This window comes from Teleopsis dalmanni, chromosome X, assembly GCF_002237135.1.
Source record: "Teleopsis dalmanni isolate 2A chromosome X, ASM223713v2, whole genome shotgun sequence".
Classification (NCBI taxonomy): Eukaryota; Metazoa; Arthropoda; class Insecta; order Diptera; family Diopsidae; genus Teleopsis; species Teleopsis dalmanni.
The window spans coordinates 47986958-48009007 of record NC_051848.1 but is presented as its reverse complement, the minus strand read 5'-3'; the positions used below and the strand labels follow the sequence as shown (position 1 = coordinate 48009007).

The 22050-nt window shown below is 29.9% G+C and overlaps 2 protein-coding genes across 2 annotated transcripts; one reads left to right on the top strand and one right to left on the bottom strand.

The window, feature by feature from the left end:
• On the bottom strand, positions 1-21339 carry LOC119662370 (protein cup). Its single transcript, XM_038071973.1, has 7 exons — positions 21205-21339; positions 20614-21136; positions 17239-18147; positions 16660-17169; positions 15247-16096; positions 14080-14952; positions 1-112 (listed from the first exon to the last, which is right to left on the bottom strand). The coding sequence occupies exons 2-7, from the start codon at positions 21043-21045 to the stop codon at positions 99-101; spliced, it is 3588 nt and encodes a 1195-aa protein (XP_037927901.1). The 5' UTR covers positions 21046-21136; positions 21205-21339; the 3' UTR covers positions 1-98.
• On the top strand, positions 9082-10812 carry LOC119662371 (serine protease inhibitor 27A). Its single transcript, XM_038071974.1, has one exon. It carries the CDS (start codon positions 9235-9237, stop codon positions 10633-10635), a length of 1401 nt encoding a protein of 466 aa, XP_037927902.1. The 5' UTR covers positions 9082-9234; the 3' UTR covers positions 10636-10812.
• Positions 21340-22050: the final 711 nt, after the last annotated feature.

Sequence of the window (22050 nt, the reverse complement as noted above, 5' to 3'; positions counted from 1 at the left end):
GTTTAATAACTCCACGGTACGCAGCTAATACACTTATTGTACCAAATACACCAACCGCCATTAAGCCAACTGTTGAATTTTTTATTGAAGATATTATATTACTGACGATCATCTGAAAATAAACAAAAATATTATTTAATATAGTATCTCTTGGAATGAAGATTTAAGCCACGAAACATAGAAAGAAAAAGCATAATTGGTGAACTGAATAAGATTAAATAAAAAATAAAAAGAGACAGTAAAAGGATATATAAATCAATAGACAGTAAAACCAGCACGAACTATTTTCAACTTATAATTTACTTAAAAAAGAGTAAATATACAAAACCTACCACACAGGTATCTGCTCATACCTATGAAATATAAGATATGAGGAAATATTCATTATTGTGAATACACAGAATTATTTTATATTAAATGGCTTTGTAAATTGCAACATGTGAATTAATGGAGTGAATAACATGTAGTAGCACCGTTTCTTCCTCCTCTGAGTACGGTTCACTTGATCTAAACTAGAAAAATCATGTAACCTTCAACGGTTTTATTATAAAACCTCTGGGTACGGGTCACTTGAATTACACTGAAAGAACTAGGTAACTTACATCGGTTTTCTTTTAAACCGTATATAATAATACGAATATTAGCAAATCTCTCCTCCGTGGCTTGAATTCTTTTTGGTGGAACTAAAAAATCGTAAGGATATTAATATACAACTTTGCTAAATAACTTAGACGCACTTGGTATTTGCGTCATAAGAAATATTTCTATATATATATCAGAGTTACTGACATACTAAATCCTGAAGCATGAATCTAATAACGGACACACAACCTTACATCAAATATGAACTGATTAATTTCTTATAGATGATCATCCAATTTTTCTTGTTTAACTGTTAATATTTGAAAAGAGATTGAATGGTGTTGAAAGTGATAATTGGGCGAATCTAATATTATATCATAAATATACTCTTTTCTACAAAGAAAAATTATTAAAAATCCATAGGATTTTATCTTGGTTACAACAATGTATTATTCATTCTATTTTATCTTAGGGTTAGATTCAAGCAAATACAATAAAATTAATTATTTTAAAATAAAAAACATTAAAATTTATTAATATATAACGATAACATAATATTTTATACATTATATTTTCATATAAGTAGATTATTGCTTATAATCATATATTATTTTATGCTACACATCACTCTACTGTTCTTGTTAGAACCAACGACTTGAAAAGAAAATATATACAACAACGATCCAGACCGATTCGTCTTCACATATAAGAAAGGGCAGTTCTTCCTTTCAAGCAAAAATAAGACAACAAAGACACATTACTATCATATAAACGAATTATTATACAAGTTTTTTGTTGTATATGTTATTTATTTCATATAGTTATTTTGTAGGTCTAAATAATGTACAATAAGTTGGGGTATATTCGTTCACTGAGATTTATATCAATGCCGTTTATATTTTCCCTTTTTGTATACGTTTTGTTATTCCTTTCATCTAATCACATTATAGATCTAAATGGGGTATAAAAACTAACTTGCAGCTGTTTACTGGGATTTAGTGTATTATTTCATATAATTTGATAAATCTTCATTATGAGATTAATTTACACTATTAACACTATTTACATTAATTTATAATTCCATAAATATATCGCGTGAATACCTTGACAGAGTAAAAAAGATCTTTTAATTCATGATATAATAGTTTTAAAAAAAATGTTTAAATGTTAATGTTTAATGTCTAGTTATCTATTTGCGAGTAGAGAATTTTTCATCTGATCAAACAGCTGGGCAGAATATTTGCAAATATTTATCGTTAGTGGTCTTTGGAAATATAATTGGTTTTATGGAAGGCCTATAATTTCTACATTACGAGTTCTAGCAGTGACGGAGCAATGTAATGCTTTAAGTACAATTCGTTTGGTATAAGCGATAGTCGGTAACTTTCTGCGATGCCCCTGTCGGCGCGACGCCACTGGCAATCGCTGACGACTAGCGCCGTCACTGGTACTAGAAATCGTATCTAGCCAAATTTGAAATACACAAATTAATTTATAAGGAGGTTTTTTTCGAACAGTAGTGAACTACAACAACAAAAATTTTATTTTTTATATTATTTTCATTAATTGAATTTTTGGCTGACCATACAGCTGTTTCGAGTATTGCCAAATACCCATCATTAGTGGTCTTGGAAATAATTCTTGTATTTAATTATTCATAAATAATTATTTTTGAGATTGCAAGTACTAGGAATCAATAATCAATTCAATTTATTAAATATAAGAGCGATGTAAAATTGACAGTACCGGCAACATATTACGCCACATAGTAAATGTAGTCTTATGTAATATGACTTTAGTAATATGACTAACAAGCTTATATTAAACATCGTACTGTTTAAAACAAATTACTAAAAATATAAAAATAATATTAATTTTTAAGTTTCGAAAAGTTGATGTTGGAAGCAGTTTTGATATGAGCACAAACAATGTGGTTGAAAATTTAGTGTTATGTCCGACATGTTCTAAATTTTATCTCACAACGACTCACAACTTACTTTTCTGAATTTGTTGGGATATCAGCCTTTGAGTTTATATTTGATTGAATAGTATTATCACCTATTGCCACAGTCTCCGCCGTATCTTTCTTTGCAAATTTCAATAAAAGCGGTTGCCAAATATATGCGCCGGCCACAACACCAATTGTGGTTACTACCATTAACTGCTGAATAGAAAATCCACGTGGACGCGGTATACGCATATTATAGTTTAATAACAAATATTAATTTTTATTTTTGATTTAATTTTTGCATAATTCGTTATTCTCTAAAATAATAAATCCACTACCATATAAATATGGCCCACCACTTAGAATCAGCTGTCATGCAGCTGACCGTTAGTATTGTAGGGTTACCAGCTTTTAAAAATTTTTACTAATCACTTGCACGTTTCAATGAAGTGGGCAATAATTTTCTTTGATGTTTGGATAATAAAATTTTTATATATCTTCATAATAACAAAAATTAAAAATGTAGAGTATGAATTATTATAACACGTTCAAGTATTTATTCTATGAAATTGCATTAATTAAAATATGTATGGCAATAAATGCTATGCAATTACTGTTGCAGATTTATTGCCATTTGAATTCAGAGTGTATTTAAACTTTGTAAAAATTGAACAATTAACATAATCAATGAAAGCTTAAAACAGATCTTAATAATATTAAAAGATATTTATTTTGAAAACATATTTGTTGAAGTATTGCATCGGTTTAAGTGGAAATATATAATAGAAAATGAGTGGAAACAAAAATGTTAAGTTATTATATATTATCATATATTAGGTCTGTTAAACGAACTACTCGTAGTAAAATTCAAGTAAAACATAAGTAAAGTACAAACTGAGAGCGAAACACAAATAAAGCGTCATATTACTCTCTTTACACAGATTTTCATGGAATAGCTTTGTGTAAAGTCTGGTGCGAACAGCAGTGTCGTGCAAATAAACAATACAAAAATTTAATTTGAAACCAAAAAGCTGATTTACACATCACACAAATTTTACTTGAAATAAAATGTACGAGTAAAATCTGTGTAACATTTTCAAATTTCGACAGGGATGTTACGCTCTCTCAAATGCTCTCATTTACTCGAACATTTGCTAATGGAACGCACTTGTGTATATATAGTGTTACTCAAAGTTACTACGAGTAGCTCGCGGAACAAACCTAATGTATGAAGGTGAGAAAATTCCGCTCATGTTTCTTTCACATATTAATTAATTAATTTCACTATACTGTATAGTATTGAAAATTCTAACTTATATTGATACCCAATCACAACAAATATTACAACCATGCTTATAAATCACAATTATTTAAGTATTGCAATAAATTCAGAAAAAAAAATGTATGTAATAAAAAGTATTAATTGCAAGAAATGGTTCAATTTGTGGTTGGATACCAATATCTCAAAAATCAAACTTCTATGTAGTGACATGTAATGTATAGTGCTCAGAAAGGTGATATTTACAAAATTAGACATCAAATTGCTGCACGTAAAAAGTCGTAATCGTTCCCATATTTCGCTCCGCTGTGGGTCCAGTGATAGAAATATCCCGAATTTTTACTTTTAAAACTTTTGTTAGTTATTTACTTTAACATATGTATGTAATTCACAATATGATATTAGTAGTATTTAAAACAAAATTGTATTTCTTTTTTTTTATTGCTCAAATTTTTGCTGTAAATCGTCCTAATAGCTATAAATAAAAGCCGCGATTTATTTAAAGACCCTATACATAGCTTGGTTTTTGCAAGGATCGTTGTCAATTTCATTAGGGAAGAAAACGGTTTTTATTTAACTCAATATTATAAGTTTAAGTAAATGTGGTTTATTCTATAAACTAACTAACGTAGTTATTACATTAATTTAATATTGAGAAAATTTCAAATTTAAAAACTGGTGACAACAGCTGTTGTCGCAGCTGACTCAGATATTATCCAATATCCATCATCAGTAAAATTATTTGGAAATATTCGTTGCTTTAATTATCCCTACATACTTTTTGCACTGTATCAGGTATCGAACTCTGTCAAAATTTTTTTTCAAAATATACTACATTGTTCAGGAGCAATATATTAAGATGTTGAAAATATTTAGAAACCACTTGAAATCAATAATCAACTACATATAACGCACCTATAGTATTTGTATTACATTTTAAAATGATAAAATTTAGCAAGTCAAACAAAAAAAAACAATACAATAAACTTTTCTTGCAATTTCGGAACTCTCCGTACTTGAATCATTTTTGGGTTTTTTTTGATATTTAATAAGCACGGGTAATTCCAGCATTCCAGCATTCCAGCAATAACACAAAAAACTGTAGTTGGATAAATGCAATATAAACAATTTAAAAAAAAATTAATTAATTAATTATTATGATGTGAATAATGATCATCATCACAGTACCAACAGATTTTATAATTCTGAGTGACGTAAAAAATGTTATTGACTCTCGTAATTTCGGATGCAGAGATTTCACTATGTAGGTTTGTATGTAAAGGTGGGTCTCTTGAAATATTCTACACACTCAAAGCTCAACAGACTTAGCGGTTTGTTTACATAATAAATTATAAATTTATTGAATTTTTTAACAACAAACTAATATAAAAATAATTTCTAAGTTAAGTTGTAGGTATGTATGGTGGTATGTATAGTATTAGGTTATAAATATATGCTCTATGAGAAATACATATGTACATGAGCCCATTAAGAGTTGGGTTTTTAAAATTTTTTTTAATTACACCCGGTAGTGCATTTTTTCGCTATAAAATGATAATATAACAAAATTATAATTATATAAATAATAATTCATCAATAATAAAATCAACCATAATCACCTTTCAATATACGTATGTATGTAATTAAGAAGTTATCATGTAAAAAAAATGTTTAACATCATTATTAAGGTTATTAAGCTCATGCTTTAAAAATGACATCACAAATTACCAAACTGAATAGAGTTCATGCCAAGCATGGAGTAAACACTGTCACTTCACTTAAACAAGCAGTCAATAACAAACAAGTCAAAGTTATGTTAGAGATGCAAATTCTGAAAACGTTAAAAACATTTTCATCATTTAAAACGAAAAAAAGGACGAAACAATAAAAAAATCAAAGCCATGTCTCAATATCTCAAAATTTTGGATATTCTCAATTTTAATAACTTCTTAAATAAATTCAATGCATCAGAAAATTATGCCAAACGCTGTTGTTTCAATTTGTCTGACTGTAAGTTGACTGACTTACACAGGGATCTCCATTTTGAGTACTTTATTCTACATACATTTACATATGTGACAAAGTAGTGGAACTATTCTTCATCATAGACTCTTATCCCAGGACTATATTCTTTTTTCTGAAGTCAACCTCTATCTACTACTCTGGCAGATATCGTGATGTTCGCGCAATGAAATTCACATTGAATTGCAAATTCGAGTAAAGCAGTGTACGATCATATGTATAATTTTCAAATAATTTTTGAAACAAACAGTAAACAAAATTATTTTAATTATAGTGTGAACGCATATTAATTTATTAATTAAAGCTATTTTGAGTACTGATGCGGAAACTAAATTATTATTTTGCTTCGATATGAAGGCATTCGGTACTAATAACTGGTGACAGCAAGCCACTGATCGGATTGGCTGGCGGAACCTACTTAACTGCGGGCAAGTTGGTTTATAATGACCAACTAAGTAAGTAAGTAAATATAGATCAGTTCTAAGATTTCAGTTAAGCGTCTATTGATCGTACTTTTTAAATACATATGTATATTTTATAAAAAATTATGTGGATAACCAAAATTATATCATAATATGAAAAATTTATACACGAAGTAGTAAGTACGGATTGAGGTTTGACATAGGTTAAAATATTACTTAAATATATGTAATAAAAAATACATTTCTCAAAAAACATTGGTTTTATACATACGTAATACTTTATGATATTTTTATCAGAGAAGTGCATTAATCTACTTCCTTTTGTAATATATATTTTTATATATGTATACATTATAAGCACAAAAAGTATGAATTCTCATACTCTCTTTTTCTAAATTATAATGTAATAATGCACTTAATCACTTAACAGATCAAATAAAACGTTTGAACGTTGGGTGCTGTTCAGACCAAATAGTTTCTTTGTTTTATCATAAAAAGTTTTATAGTCAAAACACCATCTTGCTCTTATTTTAAATAATCGCGGACGATCTCGAAAATTCGAAAATTCAAGTACTTCTCCTCCTAGCTGCAGGTCGCGAAAAACCATAAACCGCGAGCAGTGTATTTACTCGCGAAATCATCGCTGGGTATTGCGTCTGACGATTATTGAAATTAGCTAACACGTTAAAGAGTATTTGCAATACGATAAAAACTTTTAAATTATTAAATAGTGTATGAATTTTTTATATATTATATAAAAATCAGAAATATTCCCCACCTACATATATACATTATTTTATTATAAACTTGAGCTTTGAATACCAAGTGTGGAAAAAACACTTCAAATGACGATTACACAAAATGTGATAAAAATGTTTTGTTTCTGAATAAGTCTTGAGGGAGAATAAGAAAAATAATAATTGAAAAATATTGAATTAGACGAAACCTGATAATTGCGTGAATAATAATTAAAATAAGTAATAAGTTATTGTTCTTTAGCGAACGCTACTATATTCTTAGGCAATTGTTTGCTTTGACAGAAGTATTTCGTAAGAATTCAGTTGGACAAACAGCTTTGTATGGAATATCCATAAGTTCCACTTGATTTGGTTAAGATTAATTCATACTGAAGAGTTGAAATTGAGCAAGTTGATTCATACAGCAAAAAAAAGTACTTGAAGTGATCACACTTACACCTACTTAGTTATTCAAAAAAACAAATTTTTAAATTTAAAAATGTAAAAATATAATAAGTTTTACATGACTACAACGATATCAGTAAAAACAAACTTTTCCTTTAATCTTACATACCCTCCGGCATGTTAAAATGCACACCCTACACCGAGATTATCTTTTATATTCTGGTGTTTAGGACTAGACATTGAAATTGACTCTATTTGCACTGAATTCACACAAGAGTTTTGTTTGTAATTTTAGCTGTCATGTTTGTAATTTTAGCTGTCAATTATTGTTGGTTACAATGTAAAATGAAAATTTTTGACAGCTAAAATTACAAACAAAACTCTCATATGAATCTAGTATGAAACAAAACCAAGTGTGCACTATCATGTACATCGATTATTCTTTTTGTTTTTTAGTCCAACCTATTATTTTAGGGTTTTTTGGTGTATTCATTTTTATCTTTAAGAAGTTACCTAACAAGTTTAGAATTTATATTTAAACTTGAGATGTGAAAATAATTGTATTGTTATGTTTTATATATCGCTGTACATATAATTTCAAATTTTGATTAAAAATCTTCATATTAAAATAGCTTTTAGATTTATAAATCATCAAATTAAATTAATATTTATTACTGAAATTCAACAATTAAAAATAAATATAATTATTTAATTCAATTATGCTACAGCTGGTTTATGATTTCGTTCTAATATAAACACAGCAAGTGAATTTGTTAATAAAACTTTCACAACAAATTAACAAAACTCCAGAAAAACATACGAACATAAAAGACAAGTACGGCTATGGGTCAGTTGGTTAAGGAGCGCTGACTCTGAGCTTCAAATTTAGCAGGGCACAAGTTTAATCTGTTGCACTTGTTGTCTCAAAAAAAAATAATTCAGGAATAATTAAATATAAGAAATAATTCCAAGACCACTGAGGATGGGTATTTGGCAATACTCGAAACAGCTGTATGGTCAGCCAAAAATTCAATTAATTAAAATAATATAAAAAAATAATTGTTTTTGTAGTTCACTATTTTTCAAAACCTCTCTACTAAATTATTTTATTTTATTTTGATTTTTGTAAACAGCAAAAGAAATTAAAATCCCGAAATATCAGCAAAATGGACTTCGTTTAAAAATAAAACCTATTTCATTTGAAGTTTATTTTGTACGTTAATTTGACTCAATTCAAATGAAATAGATGAATTATTCCTAAACAAAAAATATAAAAAATATATTCAAACAAGGAAATAAAGGCTACACTATATCTCAACGTACAATTTGTTAAAAAAGCTTGCAATCAGATTAAAATGTATTATATTTTAAATGTTTTTGATTAATTAATGAAATTGATTTGATCATGATCACGATCACATCATGATTTGCTAATAGTAAATATTTATATGTATATGAATTTTATTATCTAACTCTTTGCACTGACGGAAGTATATGGTGTAGCGTACTATAAACGTTCATATGCTATATAAATAAATTATTTCATTCATATTCTCTTTATAACATGGGTTCTCCCTTATATATACTGATGATGCTTTCATCCGCTCTTTTCCAATTAATTAGTGGAACTTTGGAAAAAACTGGTTTTTAATTTAAAACGCTTTCATCTCCAATAAATTTCGAGTTATTTTCAAGCAAAACAACGAAGAGGTTTGTTCGTCGAAGATTTTATGTTAGTTCGAGAGTTTTTAGAGATAAGAAATATATAAAAATAAACTAATCAAAGTGATATAAATCAATATTATTTACATTAACAATAACAAAAAAGAAATTGTAAATATGTTGATAGAAAAAAGAAACAAATGTAATTTAATTTTAACATTTAAATTCAGTGCAATGGAATTATATTTATTTGCAATAACTTTGGCAATTGCCATGCAAACATCACATCAGATGTCAGCATCAGCATCACCGACACCAACAACGACCACAACAATACAAAAGTCGAAATTGCGATCAATTATGCCAACAGGAATTTTTACATCAAATCCAGGTATTTACAATGTTGACTTAAATACCTACGAAGATTTTGATGTATACGTGCCCCATAGCAGTGATGCCCACGACTACTTCTCATGGAATTTGCTTAAGAATGTTGTAGAAGAAGAACAGCACAACGTCATAATATCGCCATTTTCCGTTAAACTGATACTGGCGTTGCTATCAGAAGCAGCTGGAAATAACACCCAGACACAAAAGGAACTAATTGACACATTGACAGACATCAGATCTCCTGACAATTTGCGTGGGTTCTATAAGAAGACGCTTACTTCACTAAAACAAGAAAGTCCTTATCACATACTAAATTTAGAGACAAAACTCTATGTTGATGCATTCATTGAGCCCCAGCAGAAATATGCAGGCATGTTGCATGCGTTTTATGACACCGACATACAAAATTTGCAGTTTTCAGACTTAAGCGGCTCTGCAGATACCATAAACACTTGGTGTAAGAATGTTACCCATGGTAGAATACGTCAATTGGTGAGTGAAGACAATATCGAAAATAACGTGATGTTAATGGCGAATGTGATTTACTTTAATGGCTTATGGCGCCGACAATTCAATGAAACATTTGAAGGTGTCTTCTTCAAAACACCATCTCAACAACTTCGAGTGCAATATATGGAACAGACAGAATATTTTTATTTTCATGAATCGAAAAATTTGAAAGCAAAAATTTTACGTTTACCCTATAAAGGAAAGAAATTCTCCATGTTCATTTTATTGCCGAACGGTACACTAAATGACCTCATACTTAATTTATATAATGATCAAGTGAAGAGCATGCAATGGCTTATGGAAGAAACGAAGGTTAAAGTGACATTGCCAAAAATCAAATTTGAATTTAATAAAAACTTGAAACAAACCTTGAGAAATTTAGGCGTAAAAGACATTTTCACTGATAATGCTTCCTTACCGGGACTAGCAAGAGGTGCCGATGTGACACGTAAACTAAGAGTTTCTAATGTATTCCAAAAAGCTGGAATTGATATTAATGAGAAGGGCACAGAAGCTTTTGCCTCTACCGTTGTAGAAATTGATAACAAATTCGGCGGCAGTAGTGCAATTGAAGAGTTTAATGTTAATCGTCCATTCTTATTTTTCATTGAGGAAGAAGCCACAGGGAATATTTTATTTGCAGGCAAAGTTAATGAGCCAGCTTTTGAAAGTTCCTAAACAAGTACTGAAAGTTATATCAATCGAGTTTCGAACAATTTCAGCTTATGCGTCTTGAGTTTTATTCATCAACACTATACATATGTAACAATGGTGGCATCAAATAATTAAATAATTTGTAAATGTGTTGTCGCCATTCAGTTTTTATACATCATCAAAAATAAAATAAATGAAAACAAAATACCTGTTATAATTCATTTATAATAATTTAATGTATTTATGCAGAGAAATTCCTGTGACTCAGAAACTATCTACATACAAAAATACAAACGTTTGCATATTGCCATTTCTCGATGAATGCAATTATATTGATCGTTTGTTCGAAATTTTATGAACAAATTCGGAATAACTTAAGATACTTCCGTGTAGTAAGTCATAAAAACGTGTTTTGTAATATTATAATGTACTGTCTTGGAATACGGTTACTATAGAAAATACCCTAAGAAGCAATACAGATAAACGGCTTAATACTAACAATAATTCTATGTAATAAAAATTGATTCTTTTCAGTCTTCAACAAAACTTGAACATTACAATAGTTATGTACATGGTTATTTATTACATTAAATACATTATATTTTTTATTTTTTAAATTTATTTTAAAGACTGCACCGAGTTATTAGCTTTATCTTTTGACTTGATTTCGGTTTATAAAGAAAATATTCACCCTAGATATGTTAGTTTATCGTTATATTACCTCTCGAGCTTTTATACTTATTTTAAAAAGTGAAAGTCTCTTGAGTTCCTTAACTACAGTACAGCAGTGTCTTATTATCATGCACTAAAATCGGCCGGATCTACGTCCCGGTGTCACTTGTCAATTTTGATGACCAAGTATTACAACAACAACAACATGGTTGATCAAATAAGCGCTTTAAGAAAAATAATACCTTAACCATAATATATAATTAATGTTACTCTTACTGAACAGTTAGCTTTCAAGCAAAGAAAGTGATTATCACAAAGTGATTATCACATAAATTAATCAATTATTAACGCCATAATGATAGTTAATAAGGAAAATATATGAGAAGAAGAATCCGTGAACGACCACGTAGAACTTGGCGTAGAACAATTAACAATGAGACGAATAAATCGATAGCTGAGGTATGGGATATATTGCTCGAATTAGGCAAAATTAAAAAACTTCTGTACGAACTCTTTGTGAATAGGCAAAGTTTATACAATCAAATATTGTACAAAACATGCGATAATAATAATAATATGATAAGTAGTGAATAGTGAATACGTATCAGTGAAATTAGCCCGGCACCTTGATGGAGTGGTTCAGTGAGTATAGCATATAATATCTATCTATGATTCTATAAAGATAAAATTTTTTATTTAAAGCCTGAAAAAGCCTTAGATAACATATAAAGCGATAGTTACAAAAACTACAATGAATGTATTCAGATATAATATTTAAAGAGGGATCAGACAATGCGTTATGTTGTAATTTGTAATCTTCAACATCGCACTTTAAAAGTCGATACTAGACTCTCGATTATAAGTAAGAGAAAGTATATTCACAAAGTCAGTATATATACTAACACATACTGATGATATTGTTATTATAATTCACGAGAAAACTGCGGAACTAAAAAACGCAACAGCACATGTGAGACTTGATGAAAAGGTTGACAGACTCAAGTCACCATAAGTTACAGAACAGTAAAGAATTGTAAATTGTCAAGCAAAACAATGGCCTTTAACATGTTATTGTTGTATAGCCCAATAGGACCTGCTGATGTAGTCCCTTTGGGAGTTGTCGAACGGCACTTGGTCGTCAATAACGATGAGTGGCTCTGGGACGTAGACGCGGCCGTTCTTGGAACCCATATTAATTAGTTATTAGTAAGAGTATTCCAATTGCTCAATTCAATACAAGGTATTTCATTCAGAGAATGAAAGATTTTGCAACACAATAACCTTGTAAAACGCAACTTTCCTAAACAGATAAAATATGAAAGCTGTGCATGAATTACAGATCTGTATTAAAAGTCTTAGAAAGAAGTCTCAGGAAATTCTTTAGTTCAGTGCACGAAATTATAATAGCATTGACTTTATAAGCAATAACCTGGCAAATGCAAATAAAATATGAAATATAAAATATTAAAACTGAACATGAACTACAGATCTATGTTAAAATTCTTAGACGATGTCTTGCTTTATGAGCAAGAAACTGGCAAATGCAAGATTAGTAATGCTGATAGTCCTCGTTAGTGTTTTATATCATCAATAAGGATAGCTGTTTAGTGTCGTTATATGTATGCCGTTTGGATGAGAAATTCATCACGTTATCTGCAAGGAGCAACATCACTAAAGAAAGTCCACCTGTATACTTTTGGAGCAGGGGCCAGAATTAAGTTGGTAAAGAATCGTTCAAGAATATCGTGAAATAAATTCTAGTTCGCCTTTTTTACTGTAAGTTTTATTTTTAGTTTTAATTTGTATCTTAGAAGCGGTCATCAAAATATAACGGAAGAATAATGAAGTGGTATGCATAACAACACTTTAGAACTCCAATTCAAAATGGCGTAAGACCAAACAACGGGGAGGTTGATGTCATACCATTAATTAGACATCATAAGGAAGCGTTAATTTCAGCTGGCATTACGTTATATTTTTTTAATAGTCGGTAGGTCAAAAATTACAGTGCAGATCATAACTCATAAAACCAGTTTGCGCAGTAAAATATATCTGGTGTCTATTATGGTAGACTACTAGATTTGGGTGGCAGATAAATAACTAGGTTTTAGGTTTTGCCCTATGCCCTACATATTCGTTGTTTGATGAGAATATGGTGACCTGCTGTCACAGCTCAAATCAATTAAAAAAATTCAAATTTTTGTAAGAACCAATCAAATCAGCTTTCTCTAATTACTAGCCCTTCTCACAACCTCAAAAAATTATTTCGTGGAGAACAATTTTTACCAAAAGAAGAGGTCATAGCTGCCATAGAGTAGTAACTTTGTGGAAAATTACAACAGAGATGGGATCCATAAATGGGAAGGTGGTTGAAATATGAGAATTGAAGTTAAAGGACAATTGTGTTCTGAAAAATAAAATTATTTTAGAACTGAAATAGTAATATGGCGAGATAAGCTCTACACTGGAGGAGAATTAAGGAGTTCGGAGTTAAATAGCAACTGCGAAATATATATGTACATATGTAATCAAATTCCTGCGAAGACCTGTGTTCAGAGGATGAAGCGAAAGAGGACATTTATAGATAACTACAAATGTAACCACGAAGTGAATGTTTGAAAAATATTGACTAAATATATTACTAAATACAACTAGTTTCAACGAGATTTTTAGTTCTTTAATGTTCTGTCATAATAAAATGGGCTATACTGGAATTAAAAGGTTTGAAATAAAGACTTTGAAAAGATCTTTGCAGTTCCACATACATTATTACTTCTTTTTTATATATAGACTTACCGACAGTTGCTGGAGGCCCAATTTTTGGTAATGGTGAGTGTAGTTTGCTGCAGGTTTGGTAACTATGTTCTGATGAATTAAGTTGCCTGGAGCAAGTTTGCTGTTGGGGCTGATTTTGATGATCACCAACAATATGCATATCCTGTTTATCTGGTAAACCGGATAAAGAACAACGACAAGAACCATAAACGCCAGCATTACAGTTTTTACGGTAAATTTGATGAAGAGATTGATTATTGTCTTCAATAGTGTTATTTGATTCAGAAGACTCATTGAGAGAGCTAGTTACTGAGTAATTAACTGGTGAACCTCGAATAATATTTTGTTGAAATTGCTGAGGTTTAATTGGTTGGATTTGTTGCACTTGATGTGATTGTTGTTGTATTTTTGCAGCCAAAGCAGCAGCAGCGCTCATTTGTAAAAAATTTTGAATACCAATGCTTTTGTTTTGCTCTTCAATTCGGCGTTTTAACAAGGCATTTTGCATTACAAGATTAGCATGAGCTTGCAACTCATCCTGAGAAATGGATGGAACAATATTTGGCAGGACATTTGAAACTGCATTTGGTGCAGCTGTTGATTGTGCGTGTTTCTCACTATGCATCTTTTGTTGTGCATTGTGTACTGTTTGCTGTGATTGCTGTTGTTTTTGCTGTGGCTGCTGCTTCTGCTGAGATACTAACGGTTGTGGGACTGATATCTGATTAAGTGTTTGATACTGATTTAAAAGAAGGTTATTTGATAATAGATCTATCTGTTGCTGTTGTTGTTGTATAGAAGTAAATGAAAGTACAGCTGTTATAGCTTCTCGATCACGCATTGGAAGACGGGGATTAGCCAACTGGATAACTAAGCCGTGCTTTGAAATTTCACCTGTAATAGGAAATTGCAGCTTTAATAAAAGTTATAAAGATCATAAGCATAGATTATAAAAATTAGATTGTTTTTACATTCCTATACTGAGCTTATCATGCAAGTTAATAACAATTATTAAGTATTCAATTTACTTAAATATTACTATTTTGACTTCTACAGATACATTTCATAAATTCCGATTACATAACGAATAGGATTAATATCTTTGCGTCTTTATGAATCCACCTGACCTCGATGTTTCTCTACACTATTAGTACTTATTTGAATAAAGTAAATTTTGATTAGTAATACCTTTAGCCAAACCAATCAATAGCATTTGTGCCTCAGGACGAGCCAATATAATCTTCATCTGGAGGCTCGCAACTAAAGCTGCCTGTTGCTGTTGTTGTTTCAAAAGTTGCTGCTGTTGATTATATTGATGTTTCTGTTTCAAGAGTAATGCAGACAAGTGATCATTTTTAAATAGCATTTGTACATTTGACTTATCCTCAATTGTATGTACATGAGATGAGTTGGAGCTGACATTCTGGGCGTTCATTCGTGCCATAAGCTTTTGGAAATCCTCTGTAGTTTTGTTCAAGTTGTTATTGTTTGTATCATTAGAACTTTCTTGACTTGTGCTACTGCTGTTTAACGAATTTCGTTTCCATGTTGCTTCCAACTGATCAACTAAAGGCATATTCATACAATCTCTTTTGGAAGCAGTTACTTTCTGTGATGACAATTGTTGAGATTGGTTAATAAAGTCGTTTAATGGTGTGCCATTGTTAATGTTATGCGGCTCAAATTTAGTCTTAGCCAAATTAACACCAACATTAGCAGAATTTCCATTAAAAAATGACAAAAATCTTGAATTGTCATTGGTAAAATTGTTCTTTTGAATATTCTCACTCTGATATTTTTGTCTATTGTTCTTATTTTCATAGTGCCGTTGATTGGACGGTATGAACTTATTTTCATTTGAAAAGCGATCAAAATGAAACGGCGGTTGTTTTTTCTTTTCAAATTTAACGAATTTATCGTTTTCATAGAAATGGGCTACATCACGACTTTGGTTCAAGTTCTGATGTTGGTTGAAATTGTTGCTGGAATCATTACTCTCTGCATGCCATTTATATTGATCATTATGCTGTTGTCGCCACTGGAAATAAATAAAACATGATATATCTCGTTTTGTTTTTTAAATATTTGATTAAAAACTACATTTTTAACAACAATTAATACTATTTATGCATTCATATACATTGTATGTATGTATATTTATATGTTTGTGCTGCATTCGAAATTTTGTCATGATTTCGATTTCCTGGGCACGCCGATTTGACAGCTGATTATAGTAGAATCAGATGTTTGAGTACATTTTTTTCTATTCTATATTTGAATATAAATCGCGTGTCAAGATTTCGGGGTCTGAAGTTACACACCTTTTATTTATAATACTAATACACAAACAAGGGGTAATAATAAACAGACTCGCTATATGGCTATTCTCTTACTGTTAGTGGTTTTCATGTAAAAATTTCCGACTTCAAACCACGATTTCTCAAAACTAAGCTGTTTTAACATATAATGTGGTAGAAAAATGGCTTAAAATAGCTATATTTAAAAAAACTCGTATTTGGACGTACCCGGGAAATCAGAATCCAGTCAAATTGTTTTATTTATTTATTTTTAATCATTAAATATACATAATTTAATACTTACTCTCGCACTTGCTAAGTTTAGATCATTTTGCTTTCCAGTGCCGCCCCAAAACATTGGATCATCTGCGGATTTATTTTGCGATTTTGTCGGGTCTTCATCATCGGCAAAACCATGAAGTTCAATTGTATCTAAACGTGATGTTGGACCGCAACTAAACCATTCTGGCTCCTCACCTACATTATTGTTGCCACGTTGTTGATATTTTTCTTCAATATCGCGATCTTTGGCATTTGAAACTACAAGAAAACCTGACATAACGCGCTTAACATAATTTGCATTAGTTAGATCGTTTTTCTTTGGTTTTTCATTTAACAATTGTGGTTTTTTATTGGGTGGTGAATACTTGCTAATATTCCGGCTATTAAGCTGGCTTATTTTTCCATTTTTCAAGACTTCATTTTTGTACATAGGCCTCTCCTTATAATTACCATATTGATTGGTGTTTGCATATGTACTTTGATTTAACCGGCCACTACCTATACGTCTTCTGTTGGGCATTATCATCGAATCCTTAAGTTAAACGAATTAATTATTAATATTATTTATTACAAAAAGCTTTATATATATACAGATATATACCTTATAATCTCTTTGAGGAGGTTGACTTTTAATAATAGACTCGTCTATTGGTACTTGGCTTCGTTTTAAACCATTGTAATACTTTTGAACAAATTGAGTGCGAGAAGTTGAAGATTGGTCATTTTTGTAGGTTTCAGAATTTTTCCATATGTTAAAACGACGCAAACGTAATTCCAATTCCACAACGTCACATGGAATAACATTCACTCCTGATAAGGATTGATGCGCTTTTTGATTATTCTTTATTGCCATATTGTGACGAATTTGAAGCATAAAAGAACGCGAATAGTGCACACAACCGTCATCTTCAAGAGAACTTAATTCAACTGTCTTTGGAATATTATTTGCAATGTTATCATCATTTTTAACAGGGCTAACATGGTCTGTAGCATGCTCCAGATCACTATTGGAGCTTGTGCAAGACATTGGCACTGTGTATGGCGTAGATGAACGAGACGGTGACATTTGTAGCGATAAAGCCTCCTCCTCGGAGTGATTAACATTGCTAGTATACCGAATATTCCCATTCGTGCAGTAATCGGTGATTACTGAGAGTGACTGCTCATTTTTAGCAATATTTTTTAAGACAGATGTTTTGGATAAATCACTTTCCATAGAGTTCTTGATTTTAAGTTTCTCATTACTTGAAGGAATAGATTTTACATTCTGTGGAGATGGTAAAGGTATTGCTGCCGCAGATATAGCAGGTTTAGTTTTTGATCGATTTTCAATTAGTTTTTTAACTTTAATAGCTCGTTTCTCTGCTTTCAATTTGTCTTCCAAATGGGATGTTGACATCAATGAATGTTTTACTTTAGACACTTTCGGTGGTAACAGAGGTGGCGGCATGTTTAAGGAATCTTTAGATTGCACACGAACCAAGCTCAATGAAGTTTCTTTTTTCTTAACCTAAAATTTTTTTTATTTTTTAATATTGAAACTATTATAACTGTTTAGTTTTATTTAAATTGAGATAATATAAAAGGTCTGTACTTTATATTATATATTCTTAGGATAGCTCCGTTATTTTCTTTGAATTTTGTCTAAGTTATAAAATTATTTAAAATCAGAAACATGTCAATGGAAATTTTAATCTTCATGATATTTTTAAAATATTAATTTGGACAAAATAAGGTAGAAATTACAGGACGGTACAATACAAATGAAACTCTTTTGAGAACACTTAAGAATTTTTACACAAAATCAAACAAAAGAAAAGGCTCATATCCTTCAACTTTGCCGCTCTCTTTAACAGCCAATCTCTTAGTACCTGCATTTAAAATGGGTATCGCCAATCATATGCCTCGATCCCTATCAATAGGGTTAAAAACCATCATAACACCACATGCATCTAAGAAACCTCATTCCAAATCAGTTAAGGCCTTAATCGAAAGTAAAGTTTCTTTTTTAAACTTTAAATATTAGATGTCGGAAGGTAGAAATTGGAAACGATTTATTTCTCAAGATAGTATTTTTCTACTAATTCTCTTTACTCTGGAAACGATAGCACAGTTTTGCCATTGACTAAGACTTAACAATATTGTGCAAAATAATCGATACTAATTACCCCACAATGGCCACTTTCTAGGGTAATAGAAACATTCACAATCACCAAAAACCACCAAAAAACAGCCAACATCTTATTTTTATTAATGGCTCCATTGATTTTAATTAATAAACGCAGAACACCTATTTTAATGTTCCAATAGAAATAAACAAATACAAACGGTTCCACAACAAGTAGAATTTTCCTTCTTCAGTGCATTATGAATACGTTGATATCAAAAATCATATACAAAACACAAAGGTCGAATATCGTCCTCTAGAATTTTTAACAATACAAAACTGGGTCAATTCACATCACGTCTTCCAAATATATCTTGTTTCACGGGTATTGCTTTTCTTCTACATAATTAAATCAATCCTTTCCATCCAACACCGTCTACTGTTTGGGATTCTTTCGCCTTTTTGCTTTTTATGTCATCTGCATGAACTACAGTAACAACAATGACGATCTTAAAAAGTTTCTGGTCTACTCCTTTGATTAATATAATAGTAAGATTGTATTGGCTTTGTCAAAATGTAAAGAATAAGGCAAGGACCATGAAATGCATTGTATCAAATGTAAATGTGTTTTTATTTGGGAGTCGGCGAACCAATCGAACCACAAAGAAACTTTTCTTATCTGAAGTCGAAATATGTCTGGATATCTCAAAAGCTGCTAATTGATATGTTTAAATTCTTTTTCATTTGTCTTAAAGTTTTTGTTACTTTTTTTTATGGTAGATAAACTTTCGGATTGGAAGTTTATTCCCATACACGACTATTTAACACCCTTTAACAATTTTCATACAATCTTACTGATTACTTCAAGCAAACGATCATCTTCAGAAAATAGTCTACGTCTATAAGATTTATCCTGAAATATTAAAATAAAAAATACGACTTTTACGTATATCAGTAAAACGTAAAAGTTCATGATTTTATTCACATGATTTATAAATTTTTTCAAACTGCCTTCTCGTAAAGCCTCTATGTTACTTGGTGTCTACACTGGCTGAACTTTGAGAAGATAGCCAAATAATAATAATATCTACTTATGTCATCACTATATTATACTTTAATTTTATATTATATCAAAACACACATTAATTACACAATTTATTAATTTAAAATTATTTTATACTCTCTCATTTAAACATAAAAACTTGCCGTAGTCTTGACAGAGTAGACACCAAGTTACGAATACCAGATATGCACATTAAGTAAGGGAAATGATCATGGCATCTGATTTTAAATGTAATGAACCACTTATACGAATTTTTTTGCAAATTATACAAATTTGTAGTTCTATTATCTTTCATTCCGAAATTTACCCTTTATTTCAACTTATTTGGCTATATTATTAATTTTAAGTTCACTGAGCCTTGAGCTTTTCGTCCAACATTTCGCAGAAGGGAATATGTGTAATACAAAATATATAATATAAGTTTAGTCATAAAAATGTTGTATAAATAGTTTGAGGGCTAGTAACCAACAAACGAAAGTAAAGTTGCTATCTTGGAAATAATCGTTCTTGAGAACTAATAAGGCGAAGCAAGAATATAGCGATTTTGAAAGCAAAGCTTACAAACATAAAGCTTATGCATTAACAACTGTTTTAGCATTACAGCGAAAGCAAAATTTGATGAAATTGTTGTTTCATGAATGGAAATAAGATAAATAACATGCAATAATAAAAAACAAGTTTCAAATAGTGTTATTCAAATGGAAACACAAATTTTCAGTAAATAGGATAACGCTTACACATTAAAAGCAATATTATTAAATCAGAATATAAAAATAAATTTATTACTAAATTATTGTAATACGTACCTCTTCTATTATCAACTTTTCTTCGTTTTTTTTATCAGAAATTTTTTGTTTAGCATGTCGAAGTGCATCACCAAAATTTAACTTTTGAATTACAACACGACAATTTAAAAGGCATTTTGGTAGTGGAGGTGGCGGTGGTGGTGTGAAAAAAATCCGATCCATTCCCTGTAACTCCTCGTCATTGTGGCATTCATTTGATTTTTCACCAGATTTTTGTTCAACTTGATCTTCTGTGTTTTTGCTTGAATTCAAAGAAAATTGCTCATCTAATGAAATATGCAATAATGACAAGTTTTCTTCAGTCATTAGCGCTTCGGAGGCGCTGACATTATGATCTCCATCAGCCTTCTCCGTGGAAAGCACGACATTATTAACCGCAATGCTATTGCCGCCATTAAGTGCAGCGCCATTTTCTTGAATTGACTTATCCATTTCTAATACTATTCAAATGTCTGCAAATATATTTAAAACCAAACTTCCTTCGCTTTCGATTGTCAAATCTTTAAAACCGAACTTTGAATGGCTAAATTAAAGCAATTATTGAATATACTAAAGAACACTTTGCAATAATGTTAAAAAAAAGAAACTAACCTCAATATAACCTGACGTTACAAATCAAAAGTCAAAAATTTAAAATAATTTTGCTCCAACAAAAGATAATTTAGAATGACAAAGAACAGTTATAGAAATTAAATAATTTTATAATACTCAAAATAAAATTTTAAACTGGATAGTCAAAATTAAAAAAAAATTAACTTTATATTAAAATCTGACTTTTCTGTGCTAATATGATCGAATTGAGCTAATACCGTTTTTTAATTATACCTCCCTTTTTACTACATTATAACTGTTAGCTGAATGCTGACAACAATGTCGCATATTTTGTTACTTAATACAAACTGACATATAAAACCTTACTGCACTGTACATGCAGCAGCAAAGAAATTGCAATCGTTTATCCAATGTTATATCAAACGAAGAACAATATATAATATACAAACATAGTAAACCAATAATTATTTAATAAAAACAGTATACACTGAATATGATAATAATATAATTTTTACATAATATAATATAATATATAATATAATTATTATATAATATAATCTTATAATATAATATAAAATAATATATATTATATGGTATGGTATATTATATTATACCATATAAAAAAAGTAGTATAATATAAAAAGTGTTATAATATAATAATAATACGATGTCATACATAAAACAATATTTATAAAGTAATATAATATATAAAATAATATATATAAAGTAATAAAATATATATCATAATATAATGTAATACATAAAATAATGAAATGTAATGTATAATATATAAAATAATATAATATATTATATTATAAATAATAATACTACATTTTATTATAAATATAATAATAATATAATAAATATAATATAATATAAATATAA